This window comes from Nannobrachium achirus (genome assembly GCF_963921795.1).
Source record: "Nannobrachium achirus genome assembly, chromosome: 5".
NCBI classification, from domain to species: domain Eukaryota; kingdom Metazoa; phylum Chordata; class Actinopteri; order Myctophiformes; family Myctophidae; genus Nannobrachium; species Nannobrachium achirus.
Window position 1 is genome coordinate 6,585,291 of NC_137814.1, and position 26,200 is coordinate 6,611,490.

Below are 26,200 nucleotides of genomic sequence, written 5' to 3' on the forward strand. Positions count from 1 at the left end.
CGAGGCGTTGTGTGCTTGTAGATCTGCTGTTTGCACTACTTTTGTGCGACGGCCTTGTATGATGAAGCAGGGCTTTGCTTTGCGAAAAAATTTACAAATTTGAAACTTGGAGATGCAAGGTTTCTGCCCGACAGTGACGATTTACTTTGTTGGGCGCCAAAATGGAACGAAGGCCGACATTTTATTTAAAATGTTTTCCTAATGGCCGGCCTGGACCGGCCAGGAATGAACCGGCCGTTCGGGAGTTGTTCCGCTTTTCCCAATGGCCAGCACGTACCTGAACATCACCACTTCAATAGTCATAGTGGTTGACCCAGGGGCGTCACAAGGGGGGGGGGAGTGGGACTGAGTTACTAGGGCCCAAGGTGGAGGGGCCCTAATTATTTTATACTTTAGCTATTGAAAAATAGTAAATATACAAAGCTCGTGCCGCGCTGCGAGCTTGTAGATCTGCTATTTTTGAAAAGTCATGAAAATGTGTGCTTTGAATATATGTATTCTTTAAGCGAACAACATTTGTAACTCAAATTTTGCTTCTGGGGGGTCCCTGGAACTAAATATTTTGAGATGGGGGTCCGCGGCCAAATACATATCATGTCGGGGGTCCTTCACATGAAAAGGTTTGAGCACCACTGACATAGAAACATAGGTTTTTTCAAAAAACCTTTGAAGGATTTGACTTTTTCACGATTTTTCAAAAATAGCAGATCTACAAGCTTGCAGTGAGCTTGTATATCTGCTATTTTTCAATAGTTAAAGCACTAAAGCCTGTGCAGTGAATCCAGGGCCCAGAATTTGGTGTGACACCCCTGAGCAGGTATGACACATATCACCAGGGGTGTCACACCAAATTCTGGGCCCTGGGTACAAGGATTCACTGCGGGCCCCCCATGAATGTTCTTCATAGGGGGAGGGGGTTTAACCCATTTAAACTGGGACCACATTTTTTTGTGCTTTAACTATTGAAAAATAGCAGATACACAAGCTTGTAGATCTACTATTTTTGAAAAAAAAACCTGACAATTTGTGCAAGTCTTTGAATATTTCAAATCCTTCTAAGGTTTTTTTTGAAAAACCTATTTCCCATCTCAAAATATTTAGTAACAGGGACAGCCCCAGAAACAAAGACACCAAATCAAAGAAAGAGTTACAAATGTTTGCTTAAAAAATACATATATTCAAATATTTGCTCACATTTTCACGACTTCAAAAATAGCAGATCTACAAGCGTGCAGCTGTGAGCTTGTATATCTGCTATAGCCAAAGTGTAAAATAGTTAAGGCCCCTCCACCTTGGGCACTAGTAACTCTGTCCCACTTTTGCACCTGCGTGAAGTTGGCACCCCATATGATGAAAACATATATAAAAAATGGTGTCATTATTTAGTGCTGAATTTGTGCTGAATTGTGCCGTAGATTTTATAATTTGTGCTGGTATCATTTTTGAGATATTTCAAGTTATAGTTTTGCTGAGCCTTGCACCCCAATTTTTTGTCTCCAAATCGGGAAAAAAGGGTCTCATTCTTTAGTGCTGGATGTGCTCTAATTTGTGCCGTTCAAATCATCAATTGTGTTTATATATATATTTATATGGTTATGAATTAGCAGATTTAGCAGCATTACAGTGGTATGGCCAGCAGAGGACGATGGAGATAATGGTAGAACATAGGAGCAGAACAGTGGTGTTATGTAGAATAACTAAAAAGTGATACCAGCACAAATTATAACATTTATGGCACAATTCAGCACAAATTCAGCACTAAAGAATGACACCATTTTTATATATGTTTTCAACATATGTGGTGCAACTTCACAGAGGGCACTTTTCCCCCCCTTGTGACACCCCTGCATATCACCACTTCAATAGTCATAGTGGTAGACCAGCTATGAAACGTCACCACTTTAATACTATCATATTGGCATACCAGGTATGAAACATCACACAATTCAGTGTGTGTGTGTGTGTGTGTGTGTGTGTGTGTGTGTGTGTGTGTGTGTGTGTGTGTGTGTGTGTGTGTGTGTGTGTGTGTGTGTGTGTGTGTGTGTGTGTGTGTGTGTGTGTGTGTGTGGGTGTGTGTGCAGCTGTGCGACCACAGAGTGGAGTTCAGTAAGTGGTGGCTGACGGAGTTCAAGAGCATCAAGTTCCCGTCTCAGGGCAGCGTGTTCGACTACTACATCGACCCGGAGTCCAAGAGGTTCGAACCCTGGGCCAAGATCCTCCCCACCTTCCACATGGACTCAGACCTTCCCCTTCAGGTACACAATGATGACGTCTACTGTACAGTACAGTACAGTGCAGTACACTACAGTGCAGTGCAGTGCAGTGCAGTGCAGTGCAGTGCAGTACAGTACAGTGCAGTGCAGTGCAGTGCAGTGCAGTGCAGTGCAGTACAGTACAGTACAGTACAGTGCAGTGCAGTGCAGTGCAGTGCAGTACAGTACAGTACAGTGCAGTGCAGTGCAGTGCAGTACAGTTACTTTGCTGTGCTGTGCTGAATAGTGTACATGTCATTGTGCATATCAGTGTACTTATTAGAATCAGCTGCTTTCGTCCCTAATTCTTTAATTTTGTATCTTAACACTTTTACATTAAGAGATGATTTTAGGGATGGACAAAAGTAAAATACAGCCAAAACCATACATGCAACAAGGCGTCGGTCACCGATTTTTGTGTAACACCCGGGACAGTGCATGCACGTCTCCGTTGTCATCAGGAAACAGCGCAAATGCTGATTTGTTTATTTTTCCTGTGTGGCATACAGAAAGAACAGGGAAATATAGGTCTTATAAATGTAATCAAGTAATGCCATTATGGTGACCTAAGACCTAAGTAATTAACTACTAAATTGTCGTAGCTAACTCTTACTCCATTACTCCAAAAAAAGTAACGCCTTTAATTTTAAAGGAGTAGTTCACCCCCAAAATGATTTTTTTCCATTGATTAAGTAAGCCATGGAGACTTGAGTTCAATAATATATAAATCTCTTTGTATTTGTCGCATTCCTACGTCAAAATGTGATAATAGTAAATTTACCCTCATTGATTCCGGATGGGGATCCAAATGCATTTGAAATATTATTGAACTCGAGTCACTCAAGTAATCAACAGAAAACATGTCATTTTGGGGGTGAACTACTCCTTTGAAATGTACTTTACTTTTTTGGGTGACGGAGTATCCTAACAAGTTACTTTAGCTATTTAGTAGTTAGTTACTTGGTTATCTTTTCCAAAATGATGGTGTAACATTGTATGGCGTTATATTTCCCCGTTCTTTCTGTATGTATCAATAGAAAAAAAAAAAACATTTTGGGTGTTAACTACTCCTTTAATGCCGTTACCCCCTGCCCTACACTCGTGTGTGTGTGTGTGTGTGTGTGTGTGTGTGTGTGTGTGTGTGTGTGTGTGTGTGTGTGTGTGTGTGTGTGTGTGTGTGTGTGTGTGTGTGTGTGTGTGCATGTGTCCAGGCGTGTCTGGTGCCCACCACAGAGACGGTGAGGGTCCGCTACTTCGTGGACCGGCTGCTGCAGCGGCGTCGCCCCGTCATGCTGGTGGGGGCGGCGGGGACGGGCAAGACCGTCCTGGTGGGGGACAAGCTGGCGTCGCTGGACCAGGACAAATACATGGTCAAGAATGTACCCTTCAACTTCTACACCACGTCTGCCATGCTGCAGGGTAACGCCTTTTTATAATAAATAAGACATTTTTTTACCCATTTAGGCCTAGAATTATTCAATGCTTTAACTATTGAAAAATAGCAGATATACAAGCTTGCAGCGCGGCACTCATAGATCTGCTATAAACAAGATATTTGTCTTTGAATATTATCTTTTTAAAAGCGAACATTTGTAACTCAAACATTTGCTTCTGGGGGGGGGGGGGGGGGGGGGGGGCTGGAACAACATATTTTGAGATGAGGGTCCACGGCCAAATACATGTAATTTTGGGGGTCCTTGACATGAAAAAGTTTGAGAACCACTGATTTCGAAGAAGGATTTAGAAGACATTTCTAGAATCAGGTCAAAGACAAAATTAATGTTCACGATAAAATAAAATAAAAAGCAGATCTACAAGCTTGCAGCACGGCACTCGTGGCAATTTTTTAATAGTTGAAGCATAAAATAATGGTTAAAGTGGTTCAAATCTAAAGTGACACAGATTTGCATTCAGGTCTAAATGGCTTTTTTCTTTCCTTTCAAATGTTTTCATTTTATTTTATTTGGACCCCCATGGACTCCCTGGTGGTACATCTATATTATGAGGAAAGCTTTAGTATCGTATTGTGAGGAATGCTTTCAATAGCAGATTGAAAAAAGTTCACAACACGTCATTCACAATGTAAATAAGTGGTTTAGAACCGGTGCCTTAACAATGTTTGTACATCTTCCTCATTTCTTCCCTTTCCTCTAACCCCTGCAGCGGTGTTAGAGCGCCCCCTGGAGAAGAAGGCAGGTCGTAACTACGGTCCACCGGGCAGCAGGAGGCTGGTGTATTTCATAGACGACATGAACATGCCTGAGGTGGACGCGTACGGCACCGTGCAGCCACACACGCTGATACGCCAACACCTGGACTACAGCCACTGGTAAACACACTACACCTGTAGTTATACCTATTATAACTGGACTACATACAGCCACTGGTAAACACACTACACTTATAACACTAACCCAACACCTGGACTACAGCCACTGGTAAACACACTATAGTATACCTAGTTATTATACCTACTGTACTAACATTAACACCTGGGCTACAGCCACTAAACCGTAACCTATACCTACTAACACTGTGTGTCCAGGTATGACCGCAGTAAGCTGCTGCTGAAGGAGGTTCATAACGTCCAGTACGTGTCCTGTATGAACCCTACAGCGGGAAGCTTCACCATCAACCCCCGTCTGCAGGTAAAAACTACACCCTCACTGCCACAGATGTATATATATATATACTACTGTATATACAATGCTATCTTAATTACATGTACCAATATGGTCATTGAGGGTAGGCAAGTGCTACGGTAAGTGCTATGGGCTAAGGTGAAGTCTGAAGAGGTGAGTCTTCAGACCGTTTCAGAAACCGCCGGCTAAAACCACGTTGGTTTCTTTTGTCTCTCAGCGTCACTTCTCGGTGTTTGCCCTGAGCTTCCCCGGAGCGGAGGCCCTCAACACCATCTACAGCAGCATCCTGCTTCACCACCTCAGCGCGTCGGGCTGCGGCTCCGCCCTGCAGAAGAGCTGCTCCACCCTGGTGCAGCTGGCCCTGGCCCTGCACCACCGGCTGGCCTCCACCTTCCTGCCCACCGCCGTCAAGTTCCACTACATCTTCAACCTCCGAGACCTGTCCAATATCTTCCAGGTGAGTTCTGTAGAGTAACGAAGTTACTCTACCTAGTTCCTGTTTTTTTCCCCCACCATTCTGAATTCCCATCGACTTTGTTCATATATCATATTGTCATATAAGAACTCATATGGATTTGAAGAATCAACTGATGGTGAGAAAACGCTAATGTTACGGTCGCCGAATTAGTTACTTTTTCGCCAGAAACAGACTGTATCAAATATGAGTGACTGACTATCATGAACCATACAGAGCCACCTCCCCGACAATATCGCAGAGAATGTGTGCCAAAAGAGAGATTAGATGTTTGCCCGGGACCCAAGCTAGTGAAAATAGCAGATCTACAAGCTCACAACGAGATTGGCTATTTTCACTACTTCTGAAACACTGGTTTTAGGCCCCTCCACCTTGGGCCCTAGTAATGCAGTCCCACTTTTCCCCCCCTTGTGGGGCCCAGAGCACACGAGTGGAGTGGAGCGATGACAAAAGCCGCTCCGCGCTCCAGAGGGCTCTTGTCCCACTCGCTCGTCGCACTGGCCGGCCACCGGGCCGCTCCGCTCCCCGCCGCTCCGTCGCTCAACTTGATTTTCGCATCTCTCGCTCCGCACTCGCTCCACTCTCCGCTCAGGGCCGTCAATCAGAGTCAAAAAAAGTAGTTTGCTACCATGTCCGAAACACTTTCTCCTTTGCCAGTGTGTTCCCAACACAAATGGCTGCGCTAACGTGAGCCTCGGCTTTGATGGAGACTTGGAGAGCTGTCCACTCGCCACTGTTTTGTTGGAAACATGCGGCGCGCGGCCCCAACAGGATCGGCTCGGAGCAGAGGAGGGTCGGCGCTCAGACCCATTATAAAAGTCGCTCGCTCAACTAAAAAACGGCTCGCTCCGCTCCCCGCTCCGCTCCCCGCACCGCTCGCGCTCCACTCCGCTCGTATGCTCTGCTGGGGCCCCTGCCCCAAACTAGTGAAAATAGCAGATCTAACAAGGCGTCGCTTGGCTCCCCCCAGGGCATTCTGTTCTGCAGCAGTGAGGTCCTGAAGGTTCCAGCAGATCTCCTGAAGGTCTACCTGCACGAGTCCAAACGGGTCTACAGAGACAAGATGGTGGACGAGGAGGACCAGCAGGCCTTCGACAAGCTGCAGGAGGAGGCCGTCAAGAGGCTCTACCAGGTGAGAATGTTACAAGAGGCTCTACCAGGTGAGAATGTTGCATAGTTAAAGTTTGGAGATGGCAGCATGCTGCCAACTGGAGTTGTGGCTGTTTAAAGCCCAGCCAATAGGAAGACAGAGGGGGTGGGGCTTCAGCAATTACAGAGCTATTATTATAGAGCTCCGCGATATCAATACAAAAAATAACAATGTGAACCCGGGTAATAGCGGTCTTAAGCCCTTTGCACACAGGACAGTTGCGTTTTTTTCGTTTGCTGCATGAATGAAACGCATTGGATTTGGTGTTCAACAATGCTGTGCGGAATCGGCGCTGTGGATCCCAAATGGAGTCATAAAAGGAGTGATGAGTTTTTTACCGCATGTCGCACGGCTAATTTGGATCCGGTGTGCATGAGGTCGTAGAGAATCATTGTTTTTTTTGTTTTTTTTAAATGAAATTGTCCGTTTTATCTGTGCGGATAAACGTGCATGTGTGCAAAGGGCTTCACGGGTGGTGGAGTAGCGGGTTTGAGAGGAAGGTATATTTTTGTGCCAAGGACTGACACTTATTAGCTTATAAAGATATGCCAGGGTCTCCCATGAGAGAAGATTTTTACGGCTATAGCAGTGATTCTGAACCATTTTAATTTCAAGTGTGTAATTGGTGACCAATCACTTCATGGGTGTTGGGGGAGGGGTTATAGTGACAGTCACGCTGTGTGTGTGTGTGTGTGTGTGTGTGTGTGTGTGTGTGTGTGTGTGTGTGTGTGTGTGTGTGCGTGTGTGCGTGCGTGCGTGCGTGCGTGCGTGCGTGCGTGCGTGCGTGCGTCTCAGGAAATGGAGGACACGGTGCTGCAGAGCAGGGAATTGAACCTGTTCTGCCACTTTGCTGGTGGGCTGGGCGAGTCCCGCTACGCGCCCGTGGAGTCATGGAGCGCGCTCAGTAGCACCCTGACGGAGGTCATGGACGCCTACAACGAGGTCAACCCCGCCCTCCACCTGGTGCTGTTTGAAGACGCCATGGCTCACATGTAGGTGGAGAGTACTTTTACTAGAGTAAATGTATCATTAAAAACATACCTCACATGTAGGTGGAGAGTACTTAAAATGAAGCAATAAGCCACAAGAGGCATGTGGTTACCTGGTATTTTATAACGGCTGAAAGGCGCAGCCGAGTGTCTCTAACCCTCTCAGCCGGTGTAAAATACAGGTAACCACATGCCTCGCGTGGCTTATTGCTTTTCTAAAATGGTTACAATACTGCAACATGAAAAATCATAGACATGTACCAATTAAAACTGTTTTATTTCACTAATAATTCACTACAAGGTCTGCAAGAAAGTAGTTCCCAGCTTTTTTTTTTGTTGATTGTTAATGCTCATTACCAGGCTCTCAAAGGGCCTAAAAGCAGGTCATGTTTAGAAGCCATTTTCTCAGCTTTGACTCCTCTGGCTGAACACGTTTCAAAAAGGCATAATCGTCTTCAAATATGTTCCAATCTCAGTTAATGACATGTCATTTGAAAGCTTACACTATGTACTTTCATATTCTGTAGAAAGCTGTTTGCCAAACCACTGTATTGAGCTACAAATCAGTACACATGATCTCTGGAGTGATATTCTGTTCTGATTGGCGATGACTGACTTCCAAAGTTTGATTTGTTTTGCATTTGGAAGCTATTCTGTCTTGTTTTCTCTATCGATTTTCCTCTCTTGTATATATTGTTTAATCTTTATCCTCTCTGGCGCTTGCCTGGTTAATAAACCAGACTGCACTCAACACCACCCCCTGGCGGTAGTGGTTGTAGTGAAGTCTGGCCCTTCACATTAAATAAGCTTTTTCCACTAGCCCGATGAAAGGGCTAGCCAATGAGGGCTGTACGCTTGGGGCACGTGGTGGGTGGTGGCTTGGTTCAGAACCATTCAGCCAATCAGGTGAGTCTGTGTGTATACAAACACATCCCCCCTCCACTCTAATTACAGACATCAAACAGGTCATAGTCTTTGATGCTTTTCATTGACTAACGAGCTATTGACACTTGTATGGCTCAATCAATTACCGCAGTTCACAACCCTTTTGAAGTTCAAAGGGAACAATTAAGAGCTCTGGCTGACTTCACCAGGCTTTAGCCCGCTCCCCCAGAACTCTCTTCCCAAAACGAAGTGTGTGATAAAGGCTGGCACCGCCAGGCAACTCTGGCGCTCCCTGGTTTAGCTGTCGTATAAAATATTGTTTAATCTTTATCCTGGTTTAGCTTTCGTATAAACATAATTGTTTAATCTTTATCCTGGTTTAGCTGTCGTATAAATATATTGTTTAATCTTTATCCTGGTTTAGCTGTCATATAAATATATAGTTTAATCTTTATCCTGGTTTAGCTTTCGTATAAATATATTGTTTCATCTTTATCCTGGTTTAGCTGTCGTATAAATATATTGTTTAATCTTTATCCTGGTTTAGCTGTCGTATAAATATATTGTTTAATCTTTATCCTGGTTTAGCTGTCATATAAATATATTGTTTAATCTTTATCCTGGTTTAGCTGTCATATAAATATATAGTTTAATCTTTATCCTGGTTTAGCTTTCGTATAAATATATTGTTTAATCTTTATCCTGGTTTAGCTGTCGTATAAATATATTGTTTAATCTTTATCCTGGTTTAGCTGTCGTATAAATATATTGTTTAATCTTTATCCTGGTTTAGCTGTCGTATAAATATATTGTTTTATCCTGGTTTAGCTGTCTTATAAATATATTGTTTAATCTTTCTACTCTCTGGCGCCCCCTGGTGTAGCTGTCGTATAAATCGCATCCTGGAGTCTCCCAGAGGCCACGCCCTGCTGGTGGGTGTGGGCGGGAGCGGCAAGCAGAGTCTGACGCGATTGGCTGCCTTCATCTCCAACCTGGAAGTGTTCCAGGTGACCTTGAGGAAAGGCTACGGCATCCAGGATCTCAAGGTTCAAAGTTCAAACACGGTTAATTTATTTAGTCCTAGTCTTTAGTTTTAGTCTTAGTCTTTTGATTGAAAATCTATTTAGTTTTAGGCTTAGTCTTTAGGCTTAGAAATTCACTTTAGTTTTAGTTTCATTTTAGTAACATTTTAGTCATCTGAAATGTTTTACTTTAGTCTAGTTTTAGTTGACAAAATATCATTAGACTTTTTGTGAAGGTAGAAGTTTCTAAACGTCACACATCCTTAGTTTCCACATGGCTAAAATAGCTGATCTACAAGCTCACAACGTCTCGTGGATGCGTCGCATTGTGAGCTTGCAGATCAGCTATTTTCGGCATGCAACACGTCACATAACGAAGCCTAAGTCAGGCTTAACTTGGGAGACGTAACGAGGAGGCGATGCACAGTGCACACGGTACTTCAATGAGAATGCAAACATAGACAAGACGACGGGCGAATGAGTTGACGAGCGCCATTCACAGACGTCAGAATGAACACGTTCAACAATAACGTTCATCTATCTGCTATTATTTGGCAAATGTACCACCCCAGGATAATGGATGTTTGGGATATTTAGATTTTTGCGATAATATCGTATATCGTAATTTCTTCGGTCACAATAATCGTGACATGACATTTTCATATCGTGCCATCCATAATCATGTTGTGTATCTGTGCCACTCAGACTGACCTGGCATCATGTTGTGTATCTGTGCCACTCAGACTGACCTGGCATCCCTCTACGTCAAAGCGGGCGTGAAGAACATTGGTACGGTGCTCTTAATGACCGACGCCCAGGTGGCAGACGAGAAGTTCCTGGTGCTGATCAACGACCTCTTGGCATCAGGTGAACAAAAAGTAGAATTACATCTTTGATTAAATAAACAAAAAGTATAATTACATCTATGATGAAATGAACTCTTCCAAGCCCTTGTTTCACTAAGACTAAGATCAATGGTTTACAAATCATTTGCCAATAGAGAAATGTGATGTTTTTGATGTATAGCCCTAGAATAGCCCTCTACCATATTGCCCAGTTTTGTAAAAACGTGACCTGACATGATTTGCCACAGAGCAGAGGGGAGACGGCAGACAAAGAACCTGTCGCTTTTCAGTGACATCGCTGTCTTTACTGCGGGAGCGTTTCGCTGTTACTACGCGTCATCTGTTCGACACCCAACTCTAATCCCTACCCTAACCCTAACCTCTGTGGGGTGAGTCGCTAACCCTCCCGACGCTCCTTTGTCGAAATGACGTTCTTTCGAAAGAGCGAGATTTCCCCCTTTACTGCTATGTATTTACGAGTGCCGACTTTGAAGATCCCGACATTTTGAACTACGGAGTGCTGTGGTGACATGCTTCCTATAGCGTTGAGGAGGTGTGGCCTGGCGGGACATGCTTCCTATAGCGTTGAGGAGGTGTGGCCTGTGGTGACATGCTTCCTATAGCGTTGAGGAGGTGTGGCCTGTGGTGACATGCTTCCTATAGCGTTCAGGAGGTGTGGCCTGACGTGACGGGAGAGTGTTTTCTGCTGGTGTTTCAGTCCGAGTGTATCAAAGGGTGCGTTCGGAAATGCGCACCGGGTTAGGGTTATGGTTAGGGTTGGGTTTAGGCATAGTTTTACTAAGGTTAAGGTTAGTGTTAGGTTTAGGCACTCACTACACTAAGCACACACCCGGTGCGCATTTCCGAACGCACCCGTTGATACACTCGGACTGAAACACCAGCAGAAAACACTCTCCCCTGGCGTGACATGCTTCCTATAGAGTTGAGGAGGTGTGGCCTGGCGTGACATGCTTCCTATAGAGTTGAGGAGGTGTGGCCTGGCGTGACATGCTTCCTATAGCGTTGAGGAGGTGTGGCCTGGCGTGACATGCTTCTTATAGCGTTGAGGAGGTGTGGCCTGGCGTGACATGCTTCCTATAGCGTTGAGGAGGTGTGGCCTGGCGTGACATGCTTCCTATAGCGTTGAGGAGGTGTGGCCTGGCGTGACCTGCTTCTTATAGCGTTGAGGAGGTGTGGCCTGGCGTGACATGCTTCTTATAGCGTTGAGGAGGTGTGGCCTGGCGTGACATGCTTCCTATAGCGTTGAGGAGGTGTGGCCTGGCGTGACCTGCTTCTTATAGCGTTGAGGAGGTGTGGCCTGGCGTGACCTGCTTCTTATAGCGTTGAGGAGGTGTGGCCTGGCGTGACATGCTTCTTATAGCGTTGAGGAGGTGTGGCCTGGCGTGACATGCTTCCTATAGCGTTGAGGAGGTGTGGCCTGGCGTGACCTGCTTCTTATAGCGTTGAGGAGGTGTGGCCTGGCGTGACATGCTTCCTATAGCGTTGAGGAGGCGTGGCCTGTGGTGACGGTGTGTGTTTTTCAGGGGAGATCCCTGAGCTGTTCCCTGACGACGAGGTGGAGAACATCGTGGGCAGCGTGAGGACGGAGGTTCGAGCCAGCGGCCTCATGGACACCAAGGACAACTGCTGGAAGTTCTTCATCGACCGCGTTCGCAGACAGCTCAAGGTGACCAACGTGTTCTCTCTCTTTTTCATGTTCTCTCTCTCTCTCTCTCTCTCTCTCTCTCTCTCTCTCTCTCTCTCTCTCTCGTTTATCTTCGTGTATTTTCATGTATTTTTATGTATGGGTTGATGTATCATACAATCTTGTTGGCATTTCTTGTTAAATGTGTTGTGTGTGTGCGTGCGTGCGTGCATGCGTGCGTGCGTGTGTGCGCGCGTGCGTGCGTGCGTGCGTGCGTGCGTGCGTGCGTGTGTGTGTGTGCGCGCGTGTGTGTGCAGGTGGCTCTGTGTTTCTCTCCCGTCGGCAGGAAGTTGAGGGTGCGCAGCAGGAAGTTCCCGGCCGTGGTCAACTGCACCGCCATCGACTGGTTCCATGAGTGGCCACAGGAGGCGCTGGAGTCCGTCAGCCTCAAGTTCCTCCAGGGAATGGAGAATATCCCAGTAAGGACGGGATGGCCCTCATTCAGACCTTCATTTAGTATAAGGATCAGTCATTAACTAGCCTCGCGTAGCCATCTCATCTGTGAAGAGAAAAGCCTGGTTACGACCATAGGCTGATACGGCATAGACCAGTGCTACTTCTGCTGGGAGAATTTCACCGGAAGACTGCAACGCATTACGTAACTTCTGCAACTTCCGGTGTCTACAGGTTCATGCCATTCAGGGTGGTCATTAACTAACTGTAAACGGTCTGGTTCAGAGAATCAGTCAGTAACTAAATGAAGGACTCAGTCAGTAATTCACCCTTCTGATTGGTCCCTGACTGGCCAACGAGAAAAATCATTCACTTTTGCTCCCGGGATGCGGCGGAGTTATGCAGTGGGACAAAGTCATAGAGTTATAATAAGAATAGAGAGGACACCGGATATCCCCGCCCGTCCACTTGCATTGAGTTGCTCACCCAGCGCATGAAGCGTACTTCCGCGTTTGAAACGCCTCTGAAACGTGACGTATTGGGGCTTCTATTTTGTTTCTGTGACGCGTTTTGCGTCATAGTTTGTGTTCATGGACGCGCTGGTGCTCTAATTCATGAACGAGCACTTCCGGTATGAAGCCCCAACTGCAGTACCTCAAACGGCCACCATGTCCATTTTGCTTCAAAGCTCCCCCTCGGTCCTGGGGGCTTGGACAAAGTCCTTTCATTCTTTCACCGTGGTGTGGTGATGCGCTGCACGGCCGCGGTGGAGTACGGCGCTGCGCGGTCATAGCGATTTCAGTAATTATAATGAATAAGCTTCAACAAACTAGTTCACTTGAACGATAATGATGTAACTAAGTCAAGATATTCGATTGGGTAAATATATTTTAAATGGGCAGAATTACAATTAAAATCCATTTTATGTTTATGGCGAGCCTATAGTTCCACAATTTCCTGGTCAGTGCGAGTCACCTAAGATGCACTGTAATGTAATGTATGTTTTGCAATGTAACTACTGTACTTTTGTGTTCCTTTTTTATTAATATCACATAGATGTTTTATCTTTTGGTACTTTAAATAGCAATAATGAGGCTATGAAAAATCTTGTTTTTAAATGGAAGTGAATGGAAAAAAAAAGTCTTCCCTGGCTTTTTTGTCCCACCTAGTAACAGAACAACATGGGGTGGGACTTGACAAAGGGCGAATTAACTGTAAACTCTCTGGTTCAGCCCGAGGTGAAGGAGTCGGTCAGTAAGTTCATGGCCTTCGTCCACCTGAGCGTCAACCAGGCCTCCAAGCAGTACCTGGCCAACGAGAGGCGCTACAACTACACCACGCCCAAGTCCTTCCTGGAGCAGATCAAGCTGTACGGCAGCCTGCTGGGACAAAAGAGTCAGGACCTGAGCACCAAGATCCAGCGCCTGGAGAACGGCCTGCAGAAGCTCAGCAGCACGTCTGCACAGGTTTATAGCACCTTATACACTTATACCCTCTAGTCTGCCCAGGTTTATAGCACCTTATACACTCATACCCTCTAGTCTGCATGGGTTTATAGCACCTTATACACTTCTACCCTCTAGTCTGTTTATAGCACCTGGCTTGTACACTTATACCCTCTAGTCTGCACAGGTTTAGCACCTTATACACTTATACCCTCTAGTCTGCACAGGTTCATAGCACCTTATACACTTCTACCCTCTAGTTCTACCCTCTGCACAGGTTTATAGCACATTATACACTGGCCTCATGGTGGCGCCAGAGCAGGCCCATGTGAAAAAATGTGGGGCTGAGGTTTTGAATTGGCATCCAGGGAGTGTGTTTGCACCGGGCCAACGGTGCCGGAGATTAGCCTGTAACAGACAGACGGAAACACACACTCACATGGACACGGGCGAAAACATACTCTCGGCCTTGCCTTTCGACCTGGTGGAGAGAATAAAGACATTCTGATTGGCCGTCTAGTACAATGGCAATAACGAGATTCTGATTGATTGTCTAATAGTACAATGGCAATAATGAGATTCTGATTGATTGTCCAATAGTACAATGGCAATAATGAGATTCTGATTGGTTGTCTAGTTAGTAAAATGGCAATAATAAGATTCTGATTGGTTGTCCAGTACATTGACAATAATTGATTGGTTGACCTTTGCCCCTCTAACAGGTGGACGAGCTGAAATCCAAGTTGGCCTCACAGGAAGTGGAACTGGAGCTGAAGAAACAGGATGCAGACAAACTGATCCAGGTAACACCTGGCTACCATTTTAGGACAGTCACAGTCATTTTAGGATAGTCACAGTCATTTTAGGACAGTCACAGTCATTTTAGGACAGTCACAGTCATTTTAGGACAGTCACAGTCATTTTAGGATATTCACAGTAATTTTAGGATATTCACAGTCATTTTAGGACAGTCACAGTCATTTTAGGATATTCACAGTCATTTTAGGATATTCACAGTCATTTTAGGACAGTCACAGTCATTTTAGGACAGTCACAGTCATTTTAGGAGAGTCACAGTCATTTTAGGAGAGTCACAGTCATTTTTAGCCTGACACTCGGCCTGAATTGCATTTCGTTTTACTCCATTATTCAGTCTGAACTTGCGTTCAGACCAACAGCAAAGCAGATGATGTAGTGTTGTTATGTGGCTGGCTAGTGGCTAGCCTGTTGCTGGCTAGTGCTACTTGCTAACCAAAGAAATAAGAATAGGAGCGGTACGAACTAGTAATAAAACACAACATAACATGTATGCTACTGATGTTTCATAGCGAGATCGATACGATCGCATATTACTGCGACGGGCGACGCAATGTTTATGTTTGGGAATGTGCGGTCCGGTCCAGCTCACAAGACGCTGATTCACGACGCTGATTCGCCGTACGGATTTCCAAACGAGCAAAACCTCTTCAGTGAGAGCAACACCAGCCTGAATCGCCAAAACAAAATGATGTGATGTGTAATGTCTGTACCGTGCAGTGATGTGTAATGTCTGTACCGTGCAGTGATGTGTAATGTCTGTACCGTGCAGTGATGTGTAACGTCTGTACCGTGCAGTGATGTGTAACATCTGTACTGTGCAGTGATGTGTAACATCTGTACCATGCAGTGATGTGGAACATCTGTACCGTGCAGTGATGTGTAACATCTGTACCATGCAGTGATGTGTAACATCTGTACCATGCAGTGATGTGTAACGTCTGTACCGTGCAGTGATGTGTAACATCTGTACCATGCAGTGATGTGTAACATCTGTACCATGCAGTGATGTGTAACGTCTGTACCGTGCAGTGATGTGTAACGTCTGTACCGTGCAGTGAGGTGTAACGTCTGTACCATGCAGTGATGTGTAACGTCTGTACCGTGCAGTGATGTGTAACGTCTGTACCGTGCAGTGATGTGTAACATCTGTACCGTGCAATGAGGTGTAACGTCTGTACCATGCAGTGATGTGTTACATCTGTACCGTGCAGTGAGGTGTAACGTCTGTACCGTGCAGGTGGTGGGCACTGAGAAGGAGAAGGTCTCCAAGGAGAAGGCGGTGGCCGACGAGGAGGAGGGGAAGGTGGCGGCCATCGCTGTGGAGGTCAGTGGCAAGCAGAGGGACTGCGAGGAGGACCTGGCCAAGGCTGAGCCTGCTCTGGTGGCAGCCCAGGAGGCCCTGAACACACTCAATAAGGTACCTTACCCTGAACATGCTCAATAAGGTACCTTACCCTGAACACACTCAATAAGGTACCTTACTGTACCCTGAACACACTCAATAAGGTACCTTACCCTGAACACGCTCAATAAGGTACCTTACTGTACCCTGAACACACTCAATAGGGTACCTTACTGTACCCTGAACACACTCAATAAGGTACCTTACCCTGAACACGCTCAATAAGGTACCTTACAGTACCTTATCCTGAACACACTCAATAAGGTACCTTACAGCCCAGGAGGCCCTGAACACACTCAATAAGGTACCTTACCCTGAACACGCTCAATAAGGTACCTTACAGTACCTTACCCTGAACACACTCAATAAGGTACCTTACCCTGAACACACTCAATAAGGTACCTTACAGTACCTTACCCTGAACAAACTCAATAAGGAACCTTACAGTACCCTGAACACGCTCAATAAGGTACCTTACCCTGAACACACTCAATAAGGTACCTTACAGCCCAGGAGGCCCTGAACACACTCAATAAGGTACCTTACGTACCTTAAAGGGCCTACACCATGCTTTTAAAACTATATTTTTTGTATAAATATATGCTCAAAATTGAGTCTTAGACAGGTTTTAACCCTCAACAAACACTCTGACCATTCTTTTTGTTTGTTCTAGCTCTACTATAATGAGGCTCTCCAGCTGCAATACCAAAACGGCCTCTGTTTGCTCAGGGGCGCATCTAGTGGGGTTTTTCCAGAAAAAAAAAAGTTTTTTGAAAAAAAAAGTTTTTTGAAAAAAAAGTTTTTGAAAGTTTTTTGAAAAAAAAAGTTTTTGAAAAAAAAAAGTTTTTGAAAAAAAAAAAGTTTTTTGAAAAAAAAGTTTTGAAAAAAAAGTTTTGAAAAAAAAATCTTTTGAAAAAAAATATTTTTTGAAAAAAATGTTTTTTGAAAACATTTTTTTTGACAGTTTTTGAAAAAAAAAAAATTGAAAAAAAATTTTTTTTTGAAAAAAGTTTTGAAAAAAAAAATTTGAAAAAAAAAAGTTTTGAAAAAAAAAATTTTTGAAAAAAAAACTTTTGAAAAAAATTTTTTTTTTTTGACTCTGAAAAAAAAACGGGAATCCGTGTGACGTCACACGGATCAACTCTCAGAACAGCACTGTTCTGAGAACCCGTGGAAAGCTTTTCATCTCTGTCTTCCCAAAACCAGAGAAAGACACAATGTACAGAAATAGGACTTTGTGAGGATAGAAGGTGCCAGTGGGACCCCAAAAAAAGGTTTTAAAATAGAAAAAGTGAAAATTCATGGTGTAGGTCCTTTAACCTGAACACGCTCAATAAGGTACCTTACAGCCCAGGAGGCCCTGAACACGCTCAATAAGGTACCTTACAGTACCTTACCCTGAACACACTCAATAAGGTACCTTACCCTGAACACACTCAATAAGGTACCTTACCCTGAACACACTCAATAAGGTACTTTACAGTACCTTACCCTGAACACACTCAATAAGGTACCTTACAGTACCTTACCCCGAACACACTCAATAAGGTACCGTACAGTATCTTACCCTGAACACACTCAATAAGGTACCTTACAGCCCAGGAGAACCTGAACACGCTCGATAAGGTACCTTACAGTGCCCTGAACACTGTCAATGAGGTACCTTACCTTATCCTTAAAACGCTAAACCTTACCTGAGTTCGCACTGTACTTGGTGCGCTCATTTACAAAGTCAAATATTATTAATTATCAAAGTATTCTGCTGCACCCCTCGACTTGTGTCACGGCACCCGAGAGATTACCCTTACGGTTTATTATAGAGAGGGTACTTTTCTCCATCGTCTCACGTTGTCTCTCCATCATCTCCTCCAGAACAACCTGACAGAGCTGAAGTCTTTCAGTTCTCCGGTGACGGCGGTGACCAACGTGACGGCGGCGGTCATGGTTCTGATGGCGCCGGGCGGCCGTGTGCCAAAGGACCGCAGCTGGAAGGCGGCCAAGGTGATGATGGCCAAGGTGGACGCCTTCCTGGACTCCCTGAAGACCTTCAACAAGGAGGACATCCCAGAGACCTGCCTCAAGGCTATTCAGCCTTACCTGCAGGTTAGCAATGATAATATTAACATATTATTATTGGTCTATTAATTTGATTTAAAAGAGCATTTTGAAAATGTTATAGTTTCTAGCTCACAATGCATCGTGCTGCATTGTGTGTTATTTCTGCTGTTTCCGTTGTTTGCCATATTATGTCAAATCAAGTAAGAATCTGAATCAAATGCCTACTTATTTAATTGGATCTAAAACCTAAGCTTCTATCAGAAGATTGAAGATTAGATATTGTTTCTCAAAACGGTCTGCTGTACATTGTTGTTCTTGCTTCCTTCTTGCAGATTCCAGAATTCATAAAGCCACAGTTACATACCTGTCTTTAGTTTTAAAATAAGGGTATGTTGATGTTCTTACTTCCTTCTTGCAGGATAACTAACTCAGAGAACCAGGGTTACATAAATACGTTACGTTGTTGCAGGTTAACTCACTCAGAGAACCATGGTTACATACATAAGTTACATTGTTGCAGGTTAACTCACTCAGAGAACCAGGGTTACATACATACGTTACGTTATGTTTTTGCAGGATAAAGAATTCCAGCCGGACCTGGTGGCCACCAAGTCTTACTCGGCGGCGGGCCTGTGCTCCTGGGTCCTAAACATAGTGAAGTTCTACCAGGTGTTCTGTGAGGTGGAGCCCAAGCGCCAGGCTCTCAACAAGGCCAACTCTGACCTGGCCAACGCCCAGAAGAAGCTGACCACTATCAAGACCAAGATCCACGTGAGACAACCTTAAATAATATATCAGTATAGCAGTAGTACCGTTGGTGCCTATTGAGATCGGCAGATTTCACCCAGGTTTTTCCATCTCACTCACTTCGCGCAGTCTACTGTCTTCACACATTTAGGAAAACATACACATAGCATAAACATTAACCGAAAGTATGTACGCTACCATTGACCCTTTGGAATACGAGACAGTAACAAGGCAGCAAATCGCAACTGCCCCTTAGTAGCGGACAGGGGAAATTAAAGTAGTATGAATGATCTGGGCAGCTTGCCCCAGAAATTGTGCCAAGCTCAATAGGCAACAGCGGTATATAAGAAGAATCTGTCCACCATCAAGGCCAAGATCCTTGTGAGACAACATGTGCTAATTACTTCCATATGCTAATTACTGCCATGTGCCAAAATAAGAGGAGATTGTGAAGACTACTGCCATGGAGAGGGATTGATGAATTGGATTAAACTTAATCAAATCCCTGTTTGTAACTAAATCCGTTTGTCTGACATCTAACTAAGTACATTTGAGCATATGGAGACCTTACAGAGATATGTTTATCCTGCACTGCAACCTTAATGACTGGTCGCTTTTTCTGTGTGTGTGTGTGTGTGTGTGTGTGTGTGTGTGTGTGTGTGTGTGTGTGTGTGTGTGTGTGTGTGTGTGTGTGTGTGTGTGTGTGTGTGTGTGTGTGTGTACGTGTGTGTGTGTGTGTGTGTGTGCGCGTGTGTGTGTGTGCGTGCGTGTGTGTCAGGAACTCGATGAGAACCTGTCCAAGCTAACGGCTAAGTTTGAGAAAGCTACCGCAGACAAACTGAGGTGCCAGCAGGAGGCGGACTCCACCGCTCACACCATCTCATTGGCCAACCGCCTGGTGAGCGTACACACACACACACACACACACACACACACACACACACACACACACACACACACACACACACAATCTGAAAAATGATTGGTGACCCGTAGGCTTGCGAACAGCGCCATCCAGCGTCAAGACGCGAAAACTCGCCAAACTCGTCATGTGGCAGACAACAAGTTAACCGAAGTTATCTCTTGGACAACATAATGTCCAATCAGACAGGATTGGTCATGCTTCACTTGACATCATTGATGACATCAGGGATCTCCATATATGGGCATGAAAGGGACATATATGGTAATTCGTTTGTTAGTGAATTCATTTCCCCCATTGACTTGAATAGGGAAAATGTAAATGGTAAGACGGAATTAATTTGCAAGTGTGACCCGCGTCACGGCAATCACACTTGCAATAGATGAGAATGATAGAATCATAGAATGAGAGAGTGAGGCGGCCTCGTCTATACTGTAGCTGTGGTTCCCATACCTTTTAGCTCACGAGTAATTAGACGTTTGCCCGAGACCCAAACTAGTAAAAACATCAGATAAAGGCACAAAGGCTGTTTTAACTACGGTTTTCACTTCTTAAACATATTTTGTTTTCTAATTTATGGAATTTCTTAGACTATACTTTCGTAGACTACTACTACTAACTTTTTCATTTTAAATTTAATTAATGTATTTATTTATTTATTTGTATTCATGAAAATCTCTTTTTATGTTTTGAAATAACAATAACTGAAAAGGCAAAAACTCCACGCACACTGTCTTCAATGCAAAAAGGGGGAATTTAATAAAGTGATGCAACGTTTCGGTATTTAAACCTTCATCAGGCAAACTATAATAACAACAGTGTTGGGCAATATTACTTCAATCAAGAGTAATATCTAATATATTAAGTTATATTACTTTTTTTTTTTTACCCCGCAAAAGAAAATAGATTAGAACTGAATCAAATTTATTGGAACAATAAGAGTCTCTGGGATGCAATTAAAAATATATATAATTAATGACAGGCTTTGTAATTAATTAATCGCAAATAATCACATTTTAATCGCACATCAATATTTGACCTGGGAACAGTGATAAACCTTTTTAATGGATTTTGGTATACAAGCGAATCACTTAATAATTAATATATATAAGCTAAGCAACAACACGTTGCTTATTTTTATTACATTTAAACACCCCAGTACTTTAGTATTTTGATCCTAGGCTCTGTATTTGGACTGCTCTTTCCCCTCTACACTCTACTCCTCAGAATAAATAAATATTAGGGTTTAGTCAGTGGTGATGTCAATAAAAGAAAGGGGTCCTATCAGCTATTAGACAAGGATATATGGAGACCCCTGTTGTAACTCTGAGGACCCTAGGGGTCCCGGACGACATGTTGAAGACCCCTGCCTATATTATCCTTATAATAAATATTTTCTTTTCTGGCTTAAAAGTGTATTTTATAAGTGATGTGGAGGGCTCTGGGGGGGGTTCCCACTAAGGAAAGTAGGCTTTCAACTCCCTAAAACCGTCTCTTTCGGTGAGTAGTGAAACTATGTGTATTTCTTATGTTTACATTTTACAACAGGCGAGAGGCTAGCAGTTAGCACAAGGGCTCAGTCTAGTGGAGGGCTGGAGGCTAAGCTAACGGCTAAACAGCAACATCGCATTGCGTTGCTTGAGGCTTGATGTGCTGTGGTGATATGCAAAGCATAATTTGCGAAGCCGTGCTTTTGTCCACGCTCCCGATTGCTTTTTAAATGTAAATGTCCCAGCCATCCACTTAGCGTTTTCGAGCTTGGGGATCCGCTATAGATGCGGTGGACGGGCCGCTTTTGGCCGTTTTGGCCTAGTTTTTTCGGGCTGCGAGGGGGTCCGCGGGGGTCCCCAAGGGTGGGGGACCCCTCGGGGACCCCCTGGGAGCCGGCCCCGTCCCTCCAGGTGGCTCTGGGGCCGAGCTGTGTCGCGCGCCGTGCACTGTGGACGACAGAATGTTGTGCTGTCCAGCTTGTCTTCTTCTATGACTGTTGGACAGGCAGCAACGCTCGGCTCTCCCCTCTCACATAAGCTACGTCATAACTGTGCGCAAGCTGCGGCAGATCTACAAGCTACACAGCATCTCTGTTGATATGTGTTATAGTTTGTAGGTCTGTTCTATTTTTGCATGATGCGGCAACTTCAAGTAACGGGTAACGAGGGCTTTTTTTTGCGGAGTAAAGCGTTACATATTACCAGTTTTGACAGAGTAATACCTTATATTACTCGTTACTGGATAAAGTAATAATATTACAGTAATATATTATTAGTAATTCGTTACTGCCCAACACTGAATAACAATAACAAAATGTTGCTCCAGGTGGGAGGTCTGTGCTCGGAGAAGGTGCGCTGGGCCGAGGCCGTGGAGAGCTTCCGGCACCAGGAGAGGACGCTGTGCGGAGACGTCCTCCTGGCCACCGCCTTCGTCTCCTACCTGGGCTACTTCACCAAGCGCTACAGGGTGCAGCTCCTGGAGCAGTCCTGGAGGCCCTTCCTCAGCCAGCTGACGGTGGGTGTTCTGGAGAGCTCTAGCTCTCTGTGGAGAGATAAATGTGGTGGAAGCAGCATTTAGCTTTTATGCTCCACATTTATCTGGAACAAAGTGTCTGCAGAAAGAGGAAAGAAAGAGGAAAGAAAGACCGAGGAACTAGACTAGACCAGGACTACTAACAGTCTAGACTATTTTCAGCATTTTAGTCGACAACATAAACCGTAGATAGATTAGTTGACTGACGAAAGATTTCAAATGACTAACGACAAAAAAACACATACAAATTTGCCCTAAAAAAATCAAGGCCTTTGTTACCTCCCCTCCCCCCTCCTCCAGACCCCCATCCCGGTGACCCCTGACCTGGACCCCCTGAGCCTGCTGATGGACGAGGCGGACGTGGCGTCCTGGCAGAACCAGGGCCTCCCCGCCGACCGCATGTCCACGGAGAACGCCAGCGTGCTGACCTCCTGCCACCGCTGGCCCCTCATGGTGGACCCCCAGCTGCAGGGCATCGGATGGATCCGCACCAAGTACAGCGACGCGCTGAGGGTGGTGCGGCAAGGACAGAGAGGGTGAGGCGGCTTGGTCTGTGAAACCTGTTAGCTCCAGACCCAAGAGGAGTTAGATGTTTGCCCGGGACCCAAACTAGTGCTAAACAGACGATCTGCTTGTAGATCGGCTGTTTTCACTACTTAAACATTTGTTTTTTAATTTATGGAATTTCGCAGACTTTTTTTGTATTATGTATTAGTGAAATTACTTTGAAAAATGTTTTCAATTTAATAAAACATGTATTCATGAAAATCTTAGCTTGTTCGGCAATGTTTTTTAATGTTTTGAATTAGAAGCAAATATTTGAGTCAGAAATGTTCGCTTTTAAAAAGATATGTTCAAAAATTTACAAAAAAAAAAATCACGATTCTTCAAAAATAGCAGATCTACAAGCTTGCAGCTGTAAGCTGATAGATCTGCTATGTTTTTAATAGTTAAAGCATAAAATAATGGTGAAAATCGAAAGTCCTGTCCAAACTGTCTCCGACCACCAAACTTTTCGTTTCGTTCTGACTTTCCGACTGTTAAAGACCCCTGCCCTAAAAGTTAGAACATGGAGAGACATAACGGCTTCGTTGTAGACAGGGGTGGTTCCTCATGCTCTTTGTTTGACTGACAGCTACCTGGACGCCATAGAGCGAGCGCTGTCCGCCGGAGACGTGGTGCTGATCGAGAACCTGGACGAGAGCCTGGACCCCGTCCTGGGACCCCTGCTGGGCAGAGAGACCATCAAGAAGGGCAGGTAGGAGGTCACACATGCGTCTTAGGAGAAGATGGGTTTGGACAGTGTTAAAAGCAGAGGAGAATAGTCCATAAAGAGTACAGACATGTTTTAGGCTTGTTTAGGTGGTTATGCATTTCATCCAACAGAGTAAGAGTGGCATCCTCTACACCTCTACTAGGTCTATAAGCAAACTGCAAGGGGTCCATGGACTTAGCTGTTTGCTGTGAGAGTTCATTTGGCAATTTGGCCTGAGCAGTTTTGGGCACCGGGACAACGGTTGCCGGCCTGGGGGGCAAAGCTGATGTTGAGGAACATCTGAAATAGCTGGGTAAATATGGGTCCCAATTGGGTGGCACATTCTTTCAGCACCCTTCCCTTGAGCCCATCTTGAGTGATATGAAATGTTCATATGGCCCCATCCCTAGACAGGAGACTGCAGAGCCTCGGGTCATAATATGTTCCTCTCGTCTCCATCATGGAGGTACATAAAGACAGGAGACTGCAGAGTCTCAGATGATAATATGTTCCTCTGGTCTCCATCATGAAGGTACATAAAGATAGGAGACAAGGAGTGTGAGTACAACCCGTCCTTCCGCCTCATCCTGCACACCAAGCTGGCCAGTCCTCACTACCAGCCGGAGCTGCAGGCTCAGAGCACGCTGGTCAACTTCACTGTGACCCGGGATGGTCTGGAGGAGCAGCTACTGGCCGCCGTGGTCAGCATGGAGAGACCCGACCTGGAGCTGCTCAAGGTCTGCACGCCTTTAACTCTTTTACTGCTACGGACGTTCCCGTTCGCCCCATTTTTGACCGCGGCGCGATGCCAATACGGCTCGTTCTTTTTACCTCGTCTGATGACTGTAAAGCTGATGGGGGGTCGCGCCGCCGTGTACAGTACATTCATCTCCCGTAATGCTGCTCTCAAAAATCCACCGCCCGTTAGCAATAATGGAGTACCAAATCACTTCCTTGTTGTTTTCTCTGGATCTGTTGCTCTGATGCGATTACGTGTTCTGAATGGATGGCAACCGAGTGGCTCAATTCACATTAATTCTTGCATAAGGCTGCCCTCTGCTGCCAGTATGGCCAAGGTACACATTTGACGGACCATGATATAATGAATGATTTTAAAAAGAACCAATAGTTAATTTTCTATAACATCTCAAAAGAAAGCTGCTTTTTGCTGGCACCAGACCCAATAAATAAATAATAACATCTGGCAGTAAAACTGTTAATGATGTTATACTGTTATGTTGATGATACAGTATAACATGTTATCACATTTTGTATAACACGGTTGGTTCTATTGTGAAAATAGCCGATCTACATGCTGCGAGGCGTTGTGAGCATGGAGATCCGCTATTTCCGTTAATTAATTAATGCAACCCTTAATTAATTAACCACTTGTAATGTGGCATCCCAATTTTGGGATTGTCATTATAGCGGAAATTTTTCTGAACATTTCCTCTTTTCACCCCCTTACAAATAGTGAAAATAGTTGATCTACAGGCGCTCAACGCGTCGCCGATTCACTATTTTAGAAACGGTGCGTATAAAGTGCCACCCCCCTATTTCATTTCTGAAATGACGGCGCCTCTGTGTGTCTGACAGTCCAACCTGACGAAGCAGCAGAACGGCTTCAAGATCACCCTGAAGACGCTGGAGGACGACCTGCTGTCCCGCCTGTCCTCCGCCTCGGGGAACTTCCTGGGAGACACGGAGCTGGTGGAGAACCTGGAGACCACCAAGCGCACCGCCGCAGACATCCAGGAGAAGGTCTGTGATGGGTATTTTGATGAATTCCCATGTATTAATTCCTTTAGAAAGTTATCCTTTCCCAGAAGAGTAAAACCACATTCAGTCAGAGTCAAAGAACATCCATCATGATTAAAGATTACTCCCACACAAGAAATGAGACCACAACCAGTGCAAGTCAGTTTTTCTCTTAGTATTGAAAGAATAGTTCCGAGTCAAGGTACAGTACAGTACAGTACAGTACAGTACAGTACAGTACAGTACAGCAATTCACCCATAGTGCCTTCTCTGGTCTAGTTGACATGATTTTATGTAGTTACTGTAAAATAGTAGGATGGGTCCTGTCGTGATGATGTAATATTGTGACCGTGGTCACCTCATCGGCTGACCTGACCTTTATCAGTGGTTAGAACACAACAGAGTTGTTGACATGATGGTGTAATCTTGTTGTTGACAGCTTAAAGATGGTTTACCAGTTGAATATCAGACACTTGTACAGTACAGTGTCAAGGCTGATGGAATAACAATGTTAGAATAACAGGGTTTTGTGTTGGAACATAGAGGGACAAACAGCACAATTAATACATGGTCTGTCATGTACAGTAGTTTGACCTTAAGATGAAATTGGTACAATAATATTAATCAAACTTTTCCAACAGTCTGGAGCACTGCTTTTTCATAACATGGACCATTATTTATTGGGCATTCTGAGTTACAGACCACCATTTGATGAGATTCAGCCTCTCCCAAAATGTTTTGTTATTGTTGGAAAAGATTTTGTCCACATATCCATGCTGTATTTGATGTTGGTCCCATAAGGAGAGAGAATTGTAAATTAAGTAATGCAGATGTTTAACAATAATTTCTCTCTGTGTGTAAAATGAAACCAAATGGAGGTTTCATTAAGAGTTAAGAATAAGATGGCTTCCGC

General features: G+C 44.6%; 1 protein-coding gene across 1 annotated transcript in view; it reads left to right on the forward strand.

The window, feature by feature from the left end:
- dnah9 (dynein, axonemal, heavy chain 9) overlaps window positions 1-26,200 on the forward strand; it is a gene marked incomplete at both ends in the record, with an annotated part of 122,590 nt that overhangs the window by 66,158 nt on the left and 30,232 nt on the right. The window contains 22 exons of the mRNA XM_080725498.1: window positions 2,082-2,255; window positions 3,464-3,671; window positions 4,416-4,581; window positions 4,798-4,900; window positions 5,112-5,351; window positions 6,340-6,501; window positions 7,315-7,511; window positions 9,277-9,439; window positions 10,159-10,282; window positions 11,805-11,947; window positions 12,223-12,384; window positions 13,591-13,824; window positions 14,526-14,606; window positions 15,860-16,039; window positions 17,897-18,127; window positions 18,659-18,853; window positions 19,608-19,727; window positions 22,068-22,256; window positions 22,575-22,810; window positions 23,410-23,532; window positions 24,062-24,266; window positions 25,126-25,290. Coding sequence (XP_080581624.1) covers window positions 2,082-2,255; window positions 3,464-3,671; window positions 4,416-4,581; window positions 4,798-4,900; window positions 5,112-5,351; window positions 6,340-6,501; window positions 7,315-7,511; window positions 9,277-9,439; window positions 10,159-10,282; window positions 11,805-11,947; window positions 12,223-12,384; window positions 13,591-13,824; window positions 14,526-14,606; window positions 15,860-16,039; window positions 17,897-18,127; window positions 18,659-18,853; window positions 19,608-19,727; window positions 22,068-22,256; window positions 22,575-22,810; window positions 23,410-23,532; window positions 24,062-24,266; window positions 25,126-25,290 — 3,801 coding nt within the window. The remainder of the gene's footprint in view (window positions 1-2,081; window positions 2,256-3,463; window positions 3,672-4,415; window positions 4,582-4,797; window positions 4,901-5,111; window positions 5,352-6,339; window positions 6,502-7,314; window positions 7,512-9,276; window positions 9,440-10,158; window positions 10,283-11,804; window positions 11,948-12,222; window positions 12,385-13,590; window positions 13,825-14,525; window positions 14,607-15,859; window positions 16,040-17,896; window positions 18,128-18,658; window positions 18,854-19,607; window positions 19,728-22,067; window positions 22,257-22,574; window positions 22,811-23,409; window positions 23,533-24,061; window positions 24,267-25,125; window positions 25,291-26,200) is intronic.